Source organism: Mustela erminea, chromosome 1 (assembly GCF_009829155.1).
Source record: "Mustela erminea isolate mMusErm1 chromosome 1, mMusErm1.Pri, whole genome shotgun sequence".
Classification (NCBI taxonomy): Eukaryota; Metazoa; Chordata; class Mammalia; order Carnivora; family Mustelidae; genus Mustela; species Mustela erminea.
Genome location: NC_045614.1, coordinates 218,518,038 through 218,531,895, shown reverse-complemented (window position 1 = coordinate 218,531,895; position 13,858 = coordinate 218,518,038). Strand labels below are relative to the sequence as shown.

Genomic DNA, 13,858 nt, shown 5'->3' with positions numbered 1-13,858 from the left:
ACAAAAGAGATGGACATAGAAGAAGGGAAGGAAAAATAAAACAAGACGAAATCAGGAGGGAGACAAACCATAAGCGATGCTGAACTCTAGGAAGCAAACAGGGTCGCTGGAGGTGGGCGGGGGGTGGGGGGTGGGAGGACGGGCATTCGGGGGCACGTGACGGGACGAGCCGTGGGTGCTGCATGCAGCGGGACTCCCTGACCTCCGCCCCTGACACCAATAATGCACTGTGCGTTAACTACACTGAATTTAAATGAGAAATAGAGACCCACAGCCTGGCCTGTGACCCGGACTCTTACAGGGATGCCCCTCCTGGGGTGTGTCGTGACCACGGGGCCCTCCCAGTGCTCTGAGCACAAGCGCCCGCCCACGGTAAGCTCAGGTCATGCCCACTGACCCCCTCCATGGACCCCCTAAAGGAGACTAAGGCCTCCTGCAGTGACCCCAGGGTACACGCCGCATGCTGCGTGACCTCCTCGACCTGTGGTCCACGGCAGGGGAGGGAACCGCCGGGGTGAGGACCCAGCTCTTGTACCTTGGCCCAGGGCTGCCCCTGACTTTCTAAGACTCTAACGGCCTCTGATGGGCCACCTCCCTAGCTCGTCCCTGAGCCAGCCCTCTCGGCGGAGCCTGGGTCTGAAACCTAAGTGGCCGCTACGCTGACTCAAGGCAGGAAACAACATCCAGTCGACTTGCCCAGAAATGAAATAGTCAGCCTGTCTGCGGAGCTCTTGGCCCAGACGGGCACGAAGGGGGACACCAGCACTAGCCCCGGTGCAAGCACGGAGCCCGCAGACGCGCGGTCTCTCCGTCTGGGCCCCTCCCCGCGGCCTGGAGCGGCGCCTTGACTCCCTGAGCGCGCTCGTCTGGTCCTCAAGATCGTTTCCGAAGCACCCGCTTCAGTCTCTGTGCCGGACGGCGGAGGATGCGGTGTTCAGGAAGAGAACCAGCACACCAGAGCCGCGAGGTCGCGGGCCAGAATACGGGGGCGGGCCGGGGGGCGGGGGAGGGAAGGGAAAGCAGAGGAGAGCCCTCCGGACGCGCAACCAGTTAGAGATGCCGGGAGAGGCGGGGGGCTCGGGTCTGGAAGAAGTTGGGGGACACCCTAGGGCACTTGATGGAAATGGTTCAAGTGTAGAAATGCACCTTTTCCAAAGCTTGGCGTGTGATGGGGAGGACCTTCCCCACCCTCGTGCCGTCCGCTGGAGGGACCCGTCTGATGGGCCCTATGAGAAGGGCCCGGAGCCGGAGCCGAGCACAGCCGGCTCCTGAGATTAGAGCTGGTGCAGCTGGTGACCCCGCTCACACGGCCCCTGCCGGCCCCGGCCGCCCGGCTTTCACAGTGCTATGCAGTCCCCGACCTGTGGGCTCTGCCGTGGGCCCAGACCATGCAAACGCTGGGATTTACGCAGAACACCAGCTCTCCCTCGGGGCCTGGAATTTGGGGGTGCTAGACATAGGGGCCTACAGGACCCGCGCACAGGGCTAACCCCGGGCACTGAGTCCCCAACGGCTTTGCAGGACAGAGACACGGCCAACGGCTTGCTGTCCTTTTCCCGGCCAGTGTGCCCCTCGGGAGGGGGAGGTTGTGGCAAGCCCGCCTGTGGGGGTCTCCGGACCCTGCCTGTGTTTTCCTTCGCTGAGCCTGGTGTGAGCCCTGGTGCTGTGTCAGCCTGTCTCTGGCTCCTAGAAATCACTGAACTCAGGGTGGCCTTGAGGACCCCCAGAAACCAGCCTCCACCACCCACCGCAGCGTGGAATCAGCCCCTCTTTCTCCTGGGGGCCCACCCGCCCTTGGACAGCACCTTCCTCGTGGGAAGCACGGTGACTGGCAGCAGGCTGGACAGACTGCCCTCCCCCAGGCTTGCCAGGGCACCGGGCCGTGGGGACGGCCCCAACCCCCAGGCACCCGACCACTCCGCAGACCCCACTGTGCCCCCTGTGGTCCCAAATCTTTGAGACGGGAAATGAGAGGTCATAACGACGCGCTCTTCGTCAACCACAGGCTCTCGGACATTCTCTGTGGGTCACCGGTGCTTCTGGGCAATGACCCAGACCCCGGCCGCACCTGCTGAGCTGCCAGTTAACGGAGGACGGAAAACCCCACGCAACCGCCCCTCTCCGAGCTTGCCGCCCTCCCTGCGGCTCCTGGCACCCTGGGCCCCAGAGCTCTCCCAGGACGTCGGGGGGCCTGCTTCCCCTCGCCAGCTGTAAATCCTGTCCTCCGAGGCCCATTCATTTAAAGCTTCTGAAACACAATTTAGGGACCTGCATTAATGAACCAGACACAACCAGTCAGGAAACAGTGGGCGTCATTCATGCTAGTTGCCGCTAACCGATTACACGGACACAGACTCACAGTGAAACTCCTCTGGTGTCCCCATGTCCCTGACCCTCGCTGGGTCCCCTGGTCCCCAGACACACCCCCCTGCTCTCTCCCTGGGATAGGCTCTGGCATTACCCTGATGCTAATAAAAGAGCTTCTAGAAATTTCCAGAACCAAACACATCCGGAGCACTTTCTTCAGCGTGAGGAAGGGGTACTAAGGGGGTCCTCAAACCCAAGCTGTAGCCCAGGCCTCCCTGACCCCACCAGCATTCCCCACTGGTCGCCACTCAGAGCAAAGAAGGGGCCCGGGGGCTGCTGGTGGGGCCCCCACCCCCCAGGCCGGAAGCCAACGGGGTCCATCCCAGAATGAGTCTGCAGCCCCTGGGTCCTGGATGGGGACGTGGGGGCTCTAGGGCTCTCTGAGGCTGTGTCCATGAGCCTATTTTGAAGTAACTAAAAGCGGAAAACTCGACACAAATTTCTCTCCGCACATCGTCAGACGGCGCGGTGTGGCCTGGGAACTGCCCGCCGCCTGCGTCAGAGGTCACTGGGCACCGGCGCCGGCGAGCAACCATGTGACCCGGGGTCTGCTGCCTGCACTGGGAGGTGAGAACTGTCCTCTGAGGCAGGCCAAGCCGGGGCGCGGACCCCAACGCGTGTGCAGGGCGTGATGTCACAGGGCCAGATGCCGCAGGACCCCAGGCACAGCCTCATCGTTGGGGACCACTCCTGCCTGACTCTGCTGTCCTCTCTCTGCCGTCCCCGCACAGGGCTCCCCCCGCACAGGCCGCTCCTGCCATACCGTGCGACACACGGGAGCTGGGTGCTGTCTGTCCGCGACAGGAGGTGAGAAAGTGACTCTGCCACCACAAAGGCACACAGTCATGGTGCCGTGGACGCTCCCATGTCCGGAGCGTGGGGGAGGGGAGGTTACTTCCAGTGCAGTCAGGGAGGGCTGCTCAGCAGAAGCCACAAGAGTACAGTCGGAGACAAGGAAGCCGTGGACGAACTAAGAGAGAATGTGGCCTGTCCGTGGCCCAGCAAGGACCCAGATGTGGCTGCGGGGGAAGCAGGGACTCACACGTGCTCCGTGCACCCTCAAGGACTGCCAAGGACAGCCACACCAAGGACAGCCACACCAAGGACAGCCACACCTCCCACGAGGTCCCTGCAAAGCTGTCCGCAGGCTTCTCCCCGACTCATGGGGAGCCCCACGGGAAGCCAGTGTCCCAGGAGTGAGATGTCCCGTGGCGTGGAGGCAACGTGGCCACGAATGCCGGTGGAAGGAGACGTGGTGGCCGCACCAGAGCCACGGGCTCCGTGGGGAGGAGCGGCCACGGTGGTATCAGGGGGCTTTGGGGTAAGGGGGGCCCTGTCTGGATTTGGCACCTCCGCAGAGAGGGGCCTGGGCTGCAGGCTCTCCCTGAGGCCCCTCATGGTCCCCGAACCCTCTCTACGCCCCTCTCGACTCCAGAGGAAAGGAACATTCTAGCGGCGTGCCCCGTGGCACCCGAACACCGGGGTTTGAGTCCAAGCACCACTGCGGAGTGGTCCCGTCACGACCCCACACAGCCAGTCCCGTCCTCGGCACCTCCCCTACACGCAGGATGGGGAAGCTGCCCCCCCCCCGCTCCCGGAGCCCGCTGTGGGGAGCGGAAATGCCTCGGGCCCAAGGTCACACAGACAGGCACGCCCATGGGCAGGGGAGGGGCGGCCACCCCGCCAGGCCACTCACCCGGCATCCGACAGCTTGGAGCTCTCCACGAAGTACATGCACTCCTTCTTCTTGATATTTTGCGGGACCCACGAGCTGAGATTTTCTTGCTGAGGGCAAAAAGGGCACGTTGAGAGCCCGGGGGGATCACAGCCCTATTTGGGGGACACGCCCTACGCAGCTCCTAGATATGGCCGAACGCCCTGTCCAGCTTCGGGGGCCCCTTCCTGGGGGCCTGGGGGAGAAGGGAGGGGACCCTCGCTGAGGCCCTCAGGTGTGGGTTCGGCAGGAGGATCGCATCCTCCTGGGCCCCACTCTACGACCCCAGAACTTGCAGTTTCTGTCACCTCTGCCTACCTCGAGAACAGAGCCGTGCAGCGGATAAGGGTCTGGACACCTGCCTCGGTCCTGGAGAGACAGCGAGCTGAGACCCCTCCCACCCGCCCGACCAGGGGCCCTGCGAGTTAAACGCGCCTTCCCACAGTCTTGTCCCGGGCCCCCGGGCAATCAGCTCCGGGACGTGGGTGGTGCCCAGGGCCCTCTGTCACATCATGGACATCAGGGGCGGCGGCCTCCCGTGAGTCTGGCCCTGGACAGGACCAATGGGCTTCCCCAGCGCTCTCCCACCAGACCAAGAACATGAAGGGGTCGTGTGGTCCGTGGGAGGGGACAGGCCTGGCCGCTTACTGTCCCCTCCAGGCCCCCTGGCCCTCAGCTCCGTGGTGCCTCTGCCCCGGGCAGGAAACACAGCCCTCCCTGGTGGTCCCTGTGCCCCAAAGGGCTGTGGTGCAGCCGGCCGAGGGGGCCTGCTGAGCCCCCGGAAGGCTACCTTTGTGCTGTTTCCAAACAGGTGCTGCAGCCTCCGGGCCTTGCAGACACTGCTGTTGCTGCGCCGGAGATGGGGGGCCATGCCCAGCTCAGCCATCGTCCTGGCTGCACCCCAAAGCCTTCCTCCTGCCTGGAGCCGGCTTTCCTCAGGCTCGGGGGCTCCGTCCTACGGGCCACTCGAACTCCAGCTTCTGCAGTCTCCTGTCCCGCTCAGGACAGCCTTGCCTGCACTCATGAGGCTGAAGGTTCTGGAAGGACACCGTGGAGGGCTGGTGGAATAGGTCAGAGAGGGAGATGCGGCAGGTGTCTGAGAGCACCAGCGGTGTGTCTCCGTGCATGGCCCGCACGCCGTCCCCGCTGCCCGCACTCTGTCCCCCAGCAGGGCCCCGGGGCGGTCTGGAAGCCCTGGCCGGTGCCCAGGGCCCGGAGGCCCACCTGGAACACGGAGGGCCCGAGAAGAAGCTCCGTCCCCACCCCTGCTGCTCCTGGCTTTCGGAGATCCCCGGGCTGCCCTCCCAGCATAGGCCCCAAGTGCGAGGATGCGGAGGAGCCGCAGCCGCCCTGCCCCCTCCCCTCTCGGCTCGGCTCTCGGATTCCAGCAGCGGGCCAGACAGCAGCCCTGGGTGCCGCCCCGGGGCCCCTGTGGCCTGGGTGGGAAGGCCTGCACCATGCCGCCGTCTCCACTGTTTCGAAAAGTCCACAAGCCTGGGGGCGTGGCCACCCAGACTTTGCTTCCAGTGCTCCCCTTCGGGATGGGCATGTCTGTCCGGTGCCCACCCTTGCATTCGGGACAGCCTCACAGCTGGAGAGGTGCTGCCTCAGCATGACCGTCCCTGGGGTCTCCCCAACCTCCGACTTAGAGGAAATTTTTTTTAAATTTATGTATTTGACAGACAGAGATCACAAGCAGGCAGAGAGGTAGGCAGGGGGAGAGGGGAAGCAGGCTTCCCGCGGAGCAGAGAGCCCAACGGGGCTCGATCCCAGGACCCTGAGATCATGACCTGAGCTGAAGGCAGAGGCTTCAACCCACTGAGCCACCCAGGAGGCCCTAGAGGAAATTTAGATCAGACTTTGGACTCAGACTCGGGAGTTGATGCCTGAACGAGTTCAAACCCGGGCTGTTGGGGCGGAGCGAATGTCCTGCGCGAAGGACTTCTAGGGGCCAGGAGGGGCAGGCTGGGGTCTGAGGGTGCTCCCCTGACATTCACAGGCTGAAGCTGCCCCCCACAAAAGTGATGGCCGTAGGCAGCGGGGCCTCTGGGAGGTGATCGGGGAGGAGTGAGCCCCCATGACCGGGGTCAGTGCCCTCAGGAAGGAGACCCCCCGGGAGCCCTCTTGCTCCTTCCCCGCTGTGAGGACACAGGGAGGCCCTCAGGTTCAGCAGCCCGAGCCGGAGATGCCGGCCTGAGCCTCTCTCCCTCCCTCCCCGCCTCCCCCCTTCCCCACCCCACAGTCTGCATCCTGGAAGAGTCTGGAAACCCAGGGCTGACCATGACCTTACAAAGCCCCCCCTTCAACCTTCTCTGAGGTTCTCCCCCAAATCTGACCATGCATTGCCCCCCGAAAGAGGTTGTGGTCACCCTGGTTCTCCATGTGCAGCGGCACAGCACGTGTGTTAAGAACCTCTTGAAAGGAAGTGAGCCAGAAACGCACAGAAGGCGTCAGCGCACAGGCCTGCACAAAGTACTCGTCTAGGGGTCACCGTAAAAATTCCACTTTGCTGCATGTTTTGAAATTTTTACTTAAGAGGTAGAGGAAAAAACCAAAACACAACCAGTGGACTCAAAAAGTAGAACATAACGGTATAAGCACTAATTATAATAAGTACATGAAATCAGGGCAGCCGTATAAATGTGTCTGAAATACCAAAAAAAAAAAAAAAAAAAAAAAGCCCATCTACAGACGTTTTTTGGCACAGGAACCCTCAGGGCGATGTGGAGCTGTTGCCACGAAGCTAGCGGGCCTGGACACACAGGGCCGAGCCGGGTGGATGTCCCAGTCTGAGCTGTGCTCCGAGCTATCCTCAGGAGAGAGCTCAGAGGGGCACCGGCCATGAACACAGAGGGCCACCCGTGTCATGGGTGAGAGGGCCCATGGTCAGCCCTGGGTTTCCAGACTCTTCCAGGACCCAGATGGCGGGGTGGACCCCTCATCCCCAGGCTCCCGCAGTCCAGGGGGAAAGGCCATGCCCCTGGCTGCATTGGGACTAGACCCCAAGTCCAAACAGAGTGGAAGTACTGGGGCAGAGCTCGATAGCAGCCACCTGGGGCCAGGACCATGGGAACCCCCCCAGGCAGGGCCCCTCCTTCACCCCACCCACCCCAGCCAGAAAGGCCCAACCAGCAGACTTGTATGTGAGGCTCCAGGAAGGCAGGCTGGCCAAGGGGCCCCCACCCGCCTCTCTGCTACTCCTAAGTAGTGCACCTGCTCCCTGCTGCTTCCCAGGTCCTGTCCCCTGAAATCCGGGCTGCGGAAACACTCTCAAGACAGAATGGCAATACCCAATACCGGCTGAGGCAGGAAGAAAGCGCCGCCAACAGCCCCGGCCTGGCGTCGTGGGGGTGGGGGTGGGCGTGGGGAAGTTGCAGTCGGAGCTTAAGTCCCAAATGGGCCAAGTTCAGGGTCTCCCCAGGTCTGACTGGGCCAGGGGCCTTGCCGCACCCCCTCTGCAGCCTGGATCCCTGCACCCCACGCTCCCGCCTGCGCCCAGGCCCAGTCCCCACGCCAGAGCTTGCCCCCCACCCTGCCCCCGCGGCACCGGCTTCTGCCCCGCGCCTAGGTCCCCGCACCCCTCCAGCCTGGAGTTGCCCCTGGGCCTGCCCCCGCAGCGCCCGGGCTAGTGCCCCGCGCCCCCACCAGGCCTGCGGCGAGCACCTAGGTCCCCGCACCCGGCAGCGCGCGCACCCTAGCCCGCGCTCCGTGTGTGCCTGCAGCCCGGCCCGCGCCCTTGGATCCCGGGACACCCTCCTCCCACCCCGCGCATCCCCCGCCCCCACCCCCGCCCCCACCTGTCCTGCTACCCGTCTCCGGACCCCGGTGTCTTCCCTCCGGCGGGGCGGGCGTACCTGCTCGGAGCGGGCCCGCGTTCCCGCGTCACTGGCGCCGCTGCGGAGGACCGCCCGCCGGCCCCGCGGGGCCGCCCGCATCCCGGGCTGAGCGTGCGTCCCGCGCAGTCCCCGCAGCCCGCAGCGCGCTCTGCGTCACTGGCCCAGAGCGCTCCGCCTGCGGAGTTCCCCGCTCTGGAACCAAGGACGCGGGCTCGGTCGGAGACGCCCTGTCGCGGGAACCCTGTCGCCTTCCCAGGGACCCCAAGGCCGCTTCTTGCCTCCCGAACCGCTAGGCTAGCGGCCAGCTTCTCTTTGAAAGGCTGAGCGACTGTGGTTCTCCCCAAGCCCTGAACCGCGCCGCACTATGAGTGGGGTGGGGGCGGGGGTCTCCAGGGATAGGCAGGGCAGGAGACCCAAGCGGGCCTGGAGCCAGGGTGAGCCACCTTCCCTCCAGGCCTCAGAACCTCATCCCCCTGGAAACCCCCAGTGACCCCCACCCCTGTCTTCCAGGCAGGGCCAAAGCCAGGAGACCATCCCCAAGAAGGCAGGATTGGAGGGGTCATGAGGGGCTCCAAGGCTCTAACCACAGAGCAGCCGTGGGGCAGGTGCTGGCCACGGAGCCCCACAGATGTCTAAGTCCACCCTGGTGGCCCTGGCCCTTCTCGGTCCTCCTGACTAGAAGAAGAGCGAGGAATTCTGACCCCCCCCCCAAAAAAGCCGACCACAGCTTTCCTAAAGGGCCAAACCACCCCCACGGGCTCTCACCTCACAAAGACCACTGCCCTCTCCTCCCCAGCCACCAGCCCAAAGTGTCCCGCAGCTGCTCCTGGGCCCTGGGCCTCTCTGACCAGGGGGCGGGGGACTGCCGGCTGACCCCTGGCTGACTGGCCACCCCCCCACTTCCTTCCCTGGCTGTGCTGACCTAGCATCCAGATTCCTGCCCACAGCATCCTCCACGGGAAGGCCCCCTGCCTCACCACAGAGGAACCAGCCACGGTGCCATGGGTCCACAGGACCCCCGTCTCACGGTCCCATGCTCTGGAGATCTCTGCGCGGCCCAGGGAAGGTGTCAGAACCCATCAGAGCCCCTTGTATAGGGCAGTCCTTGATGGATTTCCCAAGACACTCTGACGGGCCCAGCGGCGGTTGGCGGCCTCCTCCGAAGCAGCTGGCACCACGGAGAGAGTGGGCGGCAGGGCGCGTGGCCGCCGCAGACATGAGATTCCCACCTGCCGGAGGCCAGCCCACCTGTCCCTGCCACGTTCTGAGTCCGCCAGCCGGGCATGCGACAGGCGCCTGCTGCAGGAGTGAGCTCGCGGCCTCTGTTGCCGCCCTGGGGGGCGCTGAGGCCCCAGGAAGCTGGCGCAGGAAGCAGAAACCCACCAGAGCCTGCAGCTCCGGCCAGAACCCCGGCCAGCGCTCCTTCCCTGGGCTGCCTGCGGGCCCAAGGGCCACCTCATTGACGAAACGCATGCGGTGCGCGTGCGTGTGTGCGTGTGTGCGTGTGAATATTTCATGACACAGTAACAATCGCAGCGTCCTGGTGGGTGGCACGGACGGAGGACCGTTTCTTCCCAGTATCCCAGGGCCTCTGTGGGAACACTGGCCGAGGGCAAGTCGTGCTCGAGACGGGCCGCTGACCTGACGTCAAGATCACTCTGTCCCCCTGCGGCTCTTTCCCCTCAAAAGAGAAACCACACATTTCACAAGAAGGCAGCGTTCCGCCTGCCAGGGAGCCGTTGCAAGAGCACTTACGAAACATCCTTCCCATAAACGTAAAAAGGCCTTTGCCCATGCAGCAGGCCCCCCGCGGGCACTGATGCCAACTGCCCGTCGTCTCGCGTTCAGAGAGAGGAGACGTGACGCGGGGGGCTTTCCCCCCCCGGGACAACGCGCCCGAGAGAAGCAGCTCCTGCGGCGGGAAGAACACCGCAGGCCGCGAGGCAGGGAGCGCTCTGACCGCTTGGCATGGCCGCACTCGGGTCACGAATAACACGCAGGAGCCGCGGCCGGGCAGCGGGCTCCTGGGGGGAGGGGTCCACGGGCTGGGGAGGCCACGCGGCCAGGGTCTAGGGTGGGGGCTGCACACTTCTGTCCGGCAACCTGGTAAATACTTCAGGCCCTTCAGGCCCAGGATCTCCCCTGAACTGCTCAGCGGAGCCCCTGCAGCCGGGGTTGGGGGTGGACGGCCACAGGCCGCAGGCGAACGGATGGGCGTGGCCGCGTGCCAATAAAACTTTATTTACAAAGACGGGCGGCGGCTGCGTTTGCAGAGCCCTGGTCCTGAGCACGGCCTGAGGGAGGAGGGCTTCATGCTGGGGACACCGTGGTCTCCCTTCATCTCTTCCTGTCTGAGGCCAACAGGTCAGCCGCCTTCCCAAACGCTCACGAAAAAGGACGCGCCGTGAGATGCAAAGGTGACATGCAAGCGACAGGGCCAGCGGCCGAGTAGCCTGTGGCTCGGGAGCGCGGCTGCTGCCCGCCCGGGTGTGGGCAGACGTGCCCCGAGAGCCAGAGCAGGCCACGCGTTTCCAAGCAAACAGTGACGGGGACGGAGCTGGAAGCGACCCCGGGGCCCGCAGGACCTCGCAGGTCCCTGCGCAGGATGGACGCAGGCAGGTCTCTCCCCCTCACCGCCGGCGTGTCCGGATTTGCCGCAACCCATCCTTCCCAGTCTCTCTGGGCGCCGGCCGGGGGCACCCTCCAGCAGAGTGGTCGGCGAGGTTTCTTTGCTCGCGGGCACCCTCCTTGCCAAGCACCACACTGCGCTCCCCACGCCCGTTCGCAGCCCCCACAATGTGACGTGCCCCCACAATGCAATGTGCCAGGGAACCTTCTCGTCCCCAATCCCTGATGAGGGGCCTGTGACTCAGGGAGACTGAGCACCATCCCAGGGACCCCGGCAGTGTCCAAATGCACCTGCAGACCCAGCGTTCACTGTGTTCAGGCCAACCCCAGGCATTTACTGAACCTTACAGTGTCCAGAACCTGTTTAGGGGCAAGGCTCCAGGAGAATGGGAGCCCACGTCTCCACGGGGAGAATGGCATCGACAACCTTAGGTTGTGTGTCATAAACACTGAGGAACTCAGCAGGGCAGGGGAGCTGGAGAATAAGGGGGGGGTCAACGTCAGGGGAGAGCAGGTGCAAAGGCCCTGTGGTGAACTCAAGTCTGTGTGCTTGAGGAACAACAGGAAGGCCACCAAGGCCTGCAGAGTGTGCCAGGGGAGTGTGGCAAGAGATGAGGGGAGGCAGAGGCAGGGGCCAGACCGTGAAGGGCCTTCTGGCAGGGAAGCAGTTCCCTTGGGCTGACGCAGTGTTGTTTGGGACCCTGTGCTGGTGGGTCAGAGCACCATGGGTCCTCAGACCACAGCACTGGCTAAGGTCCCCACGGGCAGAAGGACAAGGACAAGCCCAGACCCAGAACGTGTGGGTTCTGTGGGAAGGCAGTGTTGTGCCATGTGGCCTCTGTGGCCACACCCCTCGCGATCTACCTGCGGCCCAGAGCCGCTCGGGACGGACGCCGACTGGTTGAGGACTTTCCCTCCCAAGCTGTCCAGCACCTTGTCCGTGGTGGGTGCCCCTGGTGGGCCTTGACAGGGGCGTTAGGATCTCCACCTGCCGCGCCTCCCAGTGCCTCTTGCAAACCCCGCCCTCCCTGGTTTTCTGGTCTTCCTCCCCTCGGGCGCCCTCCACAGCGCCCAGCCGGTCTAGCCTTGATTCGGCGCAGGCTCTGATGTCAGCGTTCGTCCTTTCCCGCCAGAGCAGAGAGGCAGGGGCTCCCTTCATGGGGGAGGCTGTTCCCCCTCGGGCCTCATGTACCCCCAGGCATGTTGGGGCTGGCCACCTGGTCACGTGGTGTCCACCAGGGCTTCCAAAGCATGGAGAGCCCCCCTCGGGGCTTGCTCCAGCCTTGCTCCAGAGCAGTGGGGTCCGCACAGTGATTTTCCTGTTCAGGTTCATACCCTCCTCATCCAGACGTCCAACCCCTTGTTTGGCTGGGTCGTATGGTCCACACAGCAGGCTGCCTGCACCCCAGAGGCCCCCAAATCGAGTGAGGGGCTGGGCCTTTATGTCCCATTGGTCAGTCCGTCATGGGATGGGGCTGGGGTGGGCAGCTCCCCCGCAGAGGGCTGGTTCCTGGGAGGGTCTCCGCTGAGAGCCATCTGGAGGCAGAGTGGCTGAAACACCGAGGGGGTGAGTCCCCAGAGGGGAACCAGGCAGGGAGAAGGGCAGGCAGGCCTGGGGACTGTCCACCCCGGGGTCACCTTGATAGCTAGCAACAGTTTCTGCTGCCATTGGAGAACCAGAGCTCACGCCCTCCCCACCCCAGGACCTTCCTCTCTGCCCCACCGCCCAGTCCCAGCAGCCCCCACTTTCCTCAGCAGTCCCCCCCCCCACTGTGGGGCAGGCCCTGGGCTGAGAGCTGAGCCCTCAGGCTGTGGGGAAGAGAGCAGACCCCTGCTGGAGGAACGCCTTCCCCAAAACCGCGCAGGGGGCCAGGACCCAGGCGGAGGGCGGACCGCACTTCCCAGCCCCTGGGTGCCCCTCCCGCCCCACTCCAGCCCGAGGGCTTCAAAGAGCCCTGAGGGGGAGACACTGCCTGTCGGTGTCTGTCGGTACCAGAAAGGCAGCCTGTGGGCTTCTGGGGGAGCCACGCGGGATGCAGGAAAGGAAGTGTGGGACTCAGCTCGGCTAGAACTAGAGGGAAGGAGACTGTCCTCCTGTAGCCGGGGCCACCATGACAACGCCAGGGCCCCAGCCACGTGGCCATCCTGTGAGCAGAGCCCCAGACAGACGGCTGAGGCGGGCAGAGGCCCCGGAATCCGGAACTGTGTGCCGGGACACGAGGAAAGATGCGGCGGCCAGCCAAAGCCGAGGTACATTCCGGCGGTGTCCTTCCCGCAGCAACCGCCAGCCTACAGCTGCAGGTTCTCTTTTTCTCGGATGTTCCTCTGGGTCACCTCCCCTCCTCTCCCCTCTCCTCCCCTCCCCCCTCCCATCACCCACCTTGGGCACGTGGCTCCGGTCAGCAGGCCCATCCTTGCCAAGCCGGCCAAGGGTGCTGCCAGGCCAATCCCCAAACGGGCACCCGAGTTACTGGGAAAAGCTTTCTTGCTGCTGCGCTCGAGCAGACAGTAGAAGGCGTCCCACAAGGGCAACGGAAGGCTCGGAGGGTGAGTAGCTGCTGAAGCCACCTGAAGCCACTTCCCTGGGCTTCTTGGTCCCATGAACCAACGTTTCATTTTTGGTTTAAGCCAAGTTTGTGCCGAATTTCTGCCTGTGTCAGGGTTCACTCCAAGAAGCAGAAGTCCTATGAGCGTGCCGAAAGACTCTACACAATTGTGGAAGGGAGCTGGAGAGCTGGAGAATTGCGGGGGGCAGGGCACTAAGCAGCCCTCCCCAGGCAGGGGGGCAGGTGCCGAGGGAAGAGCTTACAGGGGCGCAGGGGAGCTGGGCAGGCCCAGCTCTGCAAGCAGGACCACAAGGAGGGGGCGGAGGGAGAGGTCTGGGGAAGGCAGAGCTCGGCCACTGTGAGTTTCCCATAAGGGATGCTGGTGGCGGGGAGGGCCTCTGTCGGGAAGAGGGGGACACACTTGGGAGACGGCCCCTGTCCCTCCAACCCGACCCTTCCACATCTGTCCGTTTCTGCCCAGGATGGCCTTCACCGCTCCTCCTCCCCCATTCCAAAGTGAGTGCCCGGGAGTCCAGTCCTGCCCAGAGCTACCCCCGGAAGGGAATTCTGGGAATGCACAGCGACACCCCAAACCACCACACTTAACTTACCGAAAATCCTCACTTCACAAGTGTCACCTGAGTCACCAGGACCTTCCATGGGTTCCCACCTGGGCTACCCTCTTGAACACCCAGAGGTGGCGGGGGCTGGAGAGGCCCCAGAGGCCAGAGAGCTGTAAGCACAGCTGCCCCCTTGCCCTCCGTGTG

The 13,858-nt window shown here is 64.3% G+C and overlaps 1 protein-coding gene across 21 annotated transcripts in view; it reads right to left on the bottom strand.

Annotated features, from left to right (window-relative positions):
- The window catches only part of TRPM2 (transient receptor potential cation channel subfamily M member 2), a 67,322-nt gene extending 54,302 nt beyond the window's left edge, over nt 1-13,020 (bottom strand). For 4 of the 21 annotated variants that reach the window (XR_004289015.1, XM_032356809.1, XM_032356821.1 and 1 more), the window contains exons 1-5: nt 8,683-8,845; nt 7,936-8,109; nt 4,872-5,139; nt 4,400-4,450; nt 4,064-4,152 (exon numbers count right to left, since the gene is read on the bottom strand). Coding sequence is in view for 20 of the 21 variants with exons in the window: in XM_032356809.1 (XP_032212700.1) it covers nt 4,064-4,152; nt 4,400-4,450; nt 4,872-4,967 (236 nt within the window). In the remaining variant the exon portion in view is untranslated. Of the gene's footprint in view, nt 1-4,063; nt 4,153-4,399; nt 4,451-4,871; nt 5,140-7,878; nt 8,110-8,682; nt 8,849-8,894; nt 9,385-12,925 lie in introns of those variants that run through there. The other 17 variants (XM_032356857.1, XM_032356867.1, XM_032356695.1 and 14 more) reach the window with 15 other exon arrangements.
- Nucleotides 13,021-13,858: the final 838 nt, after the last annotated feature.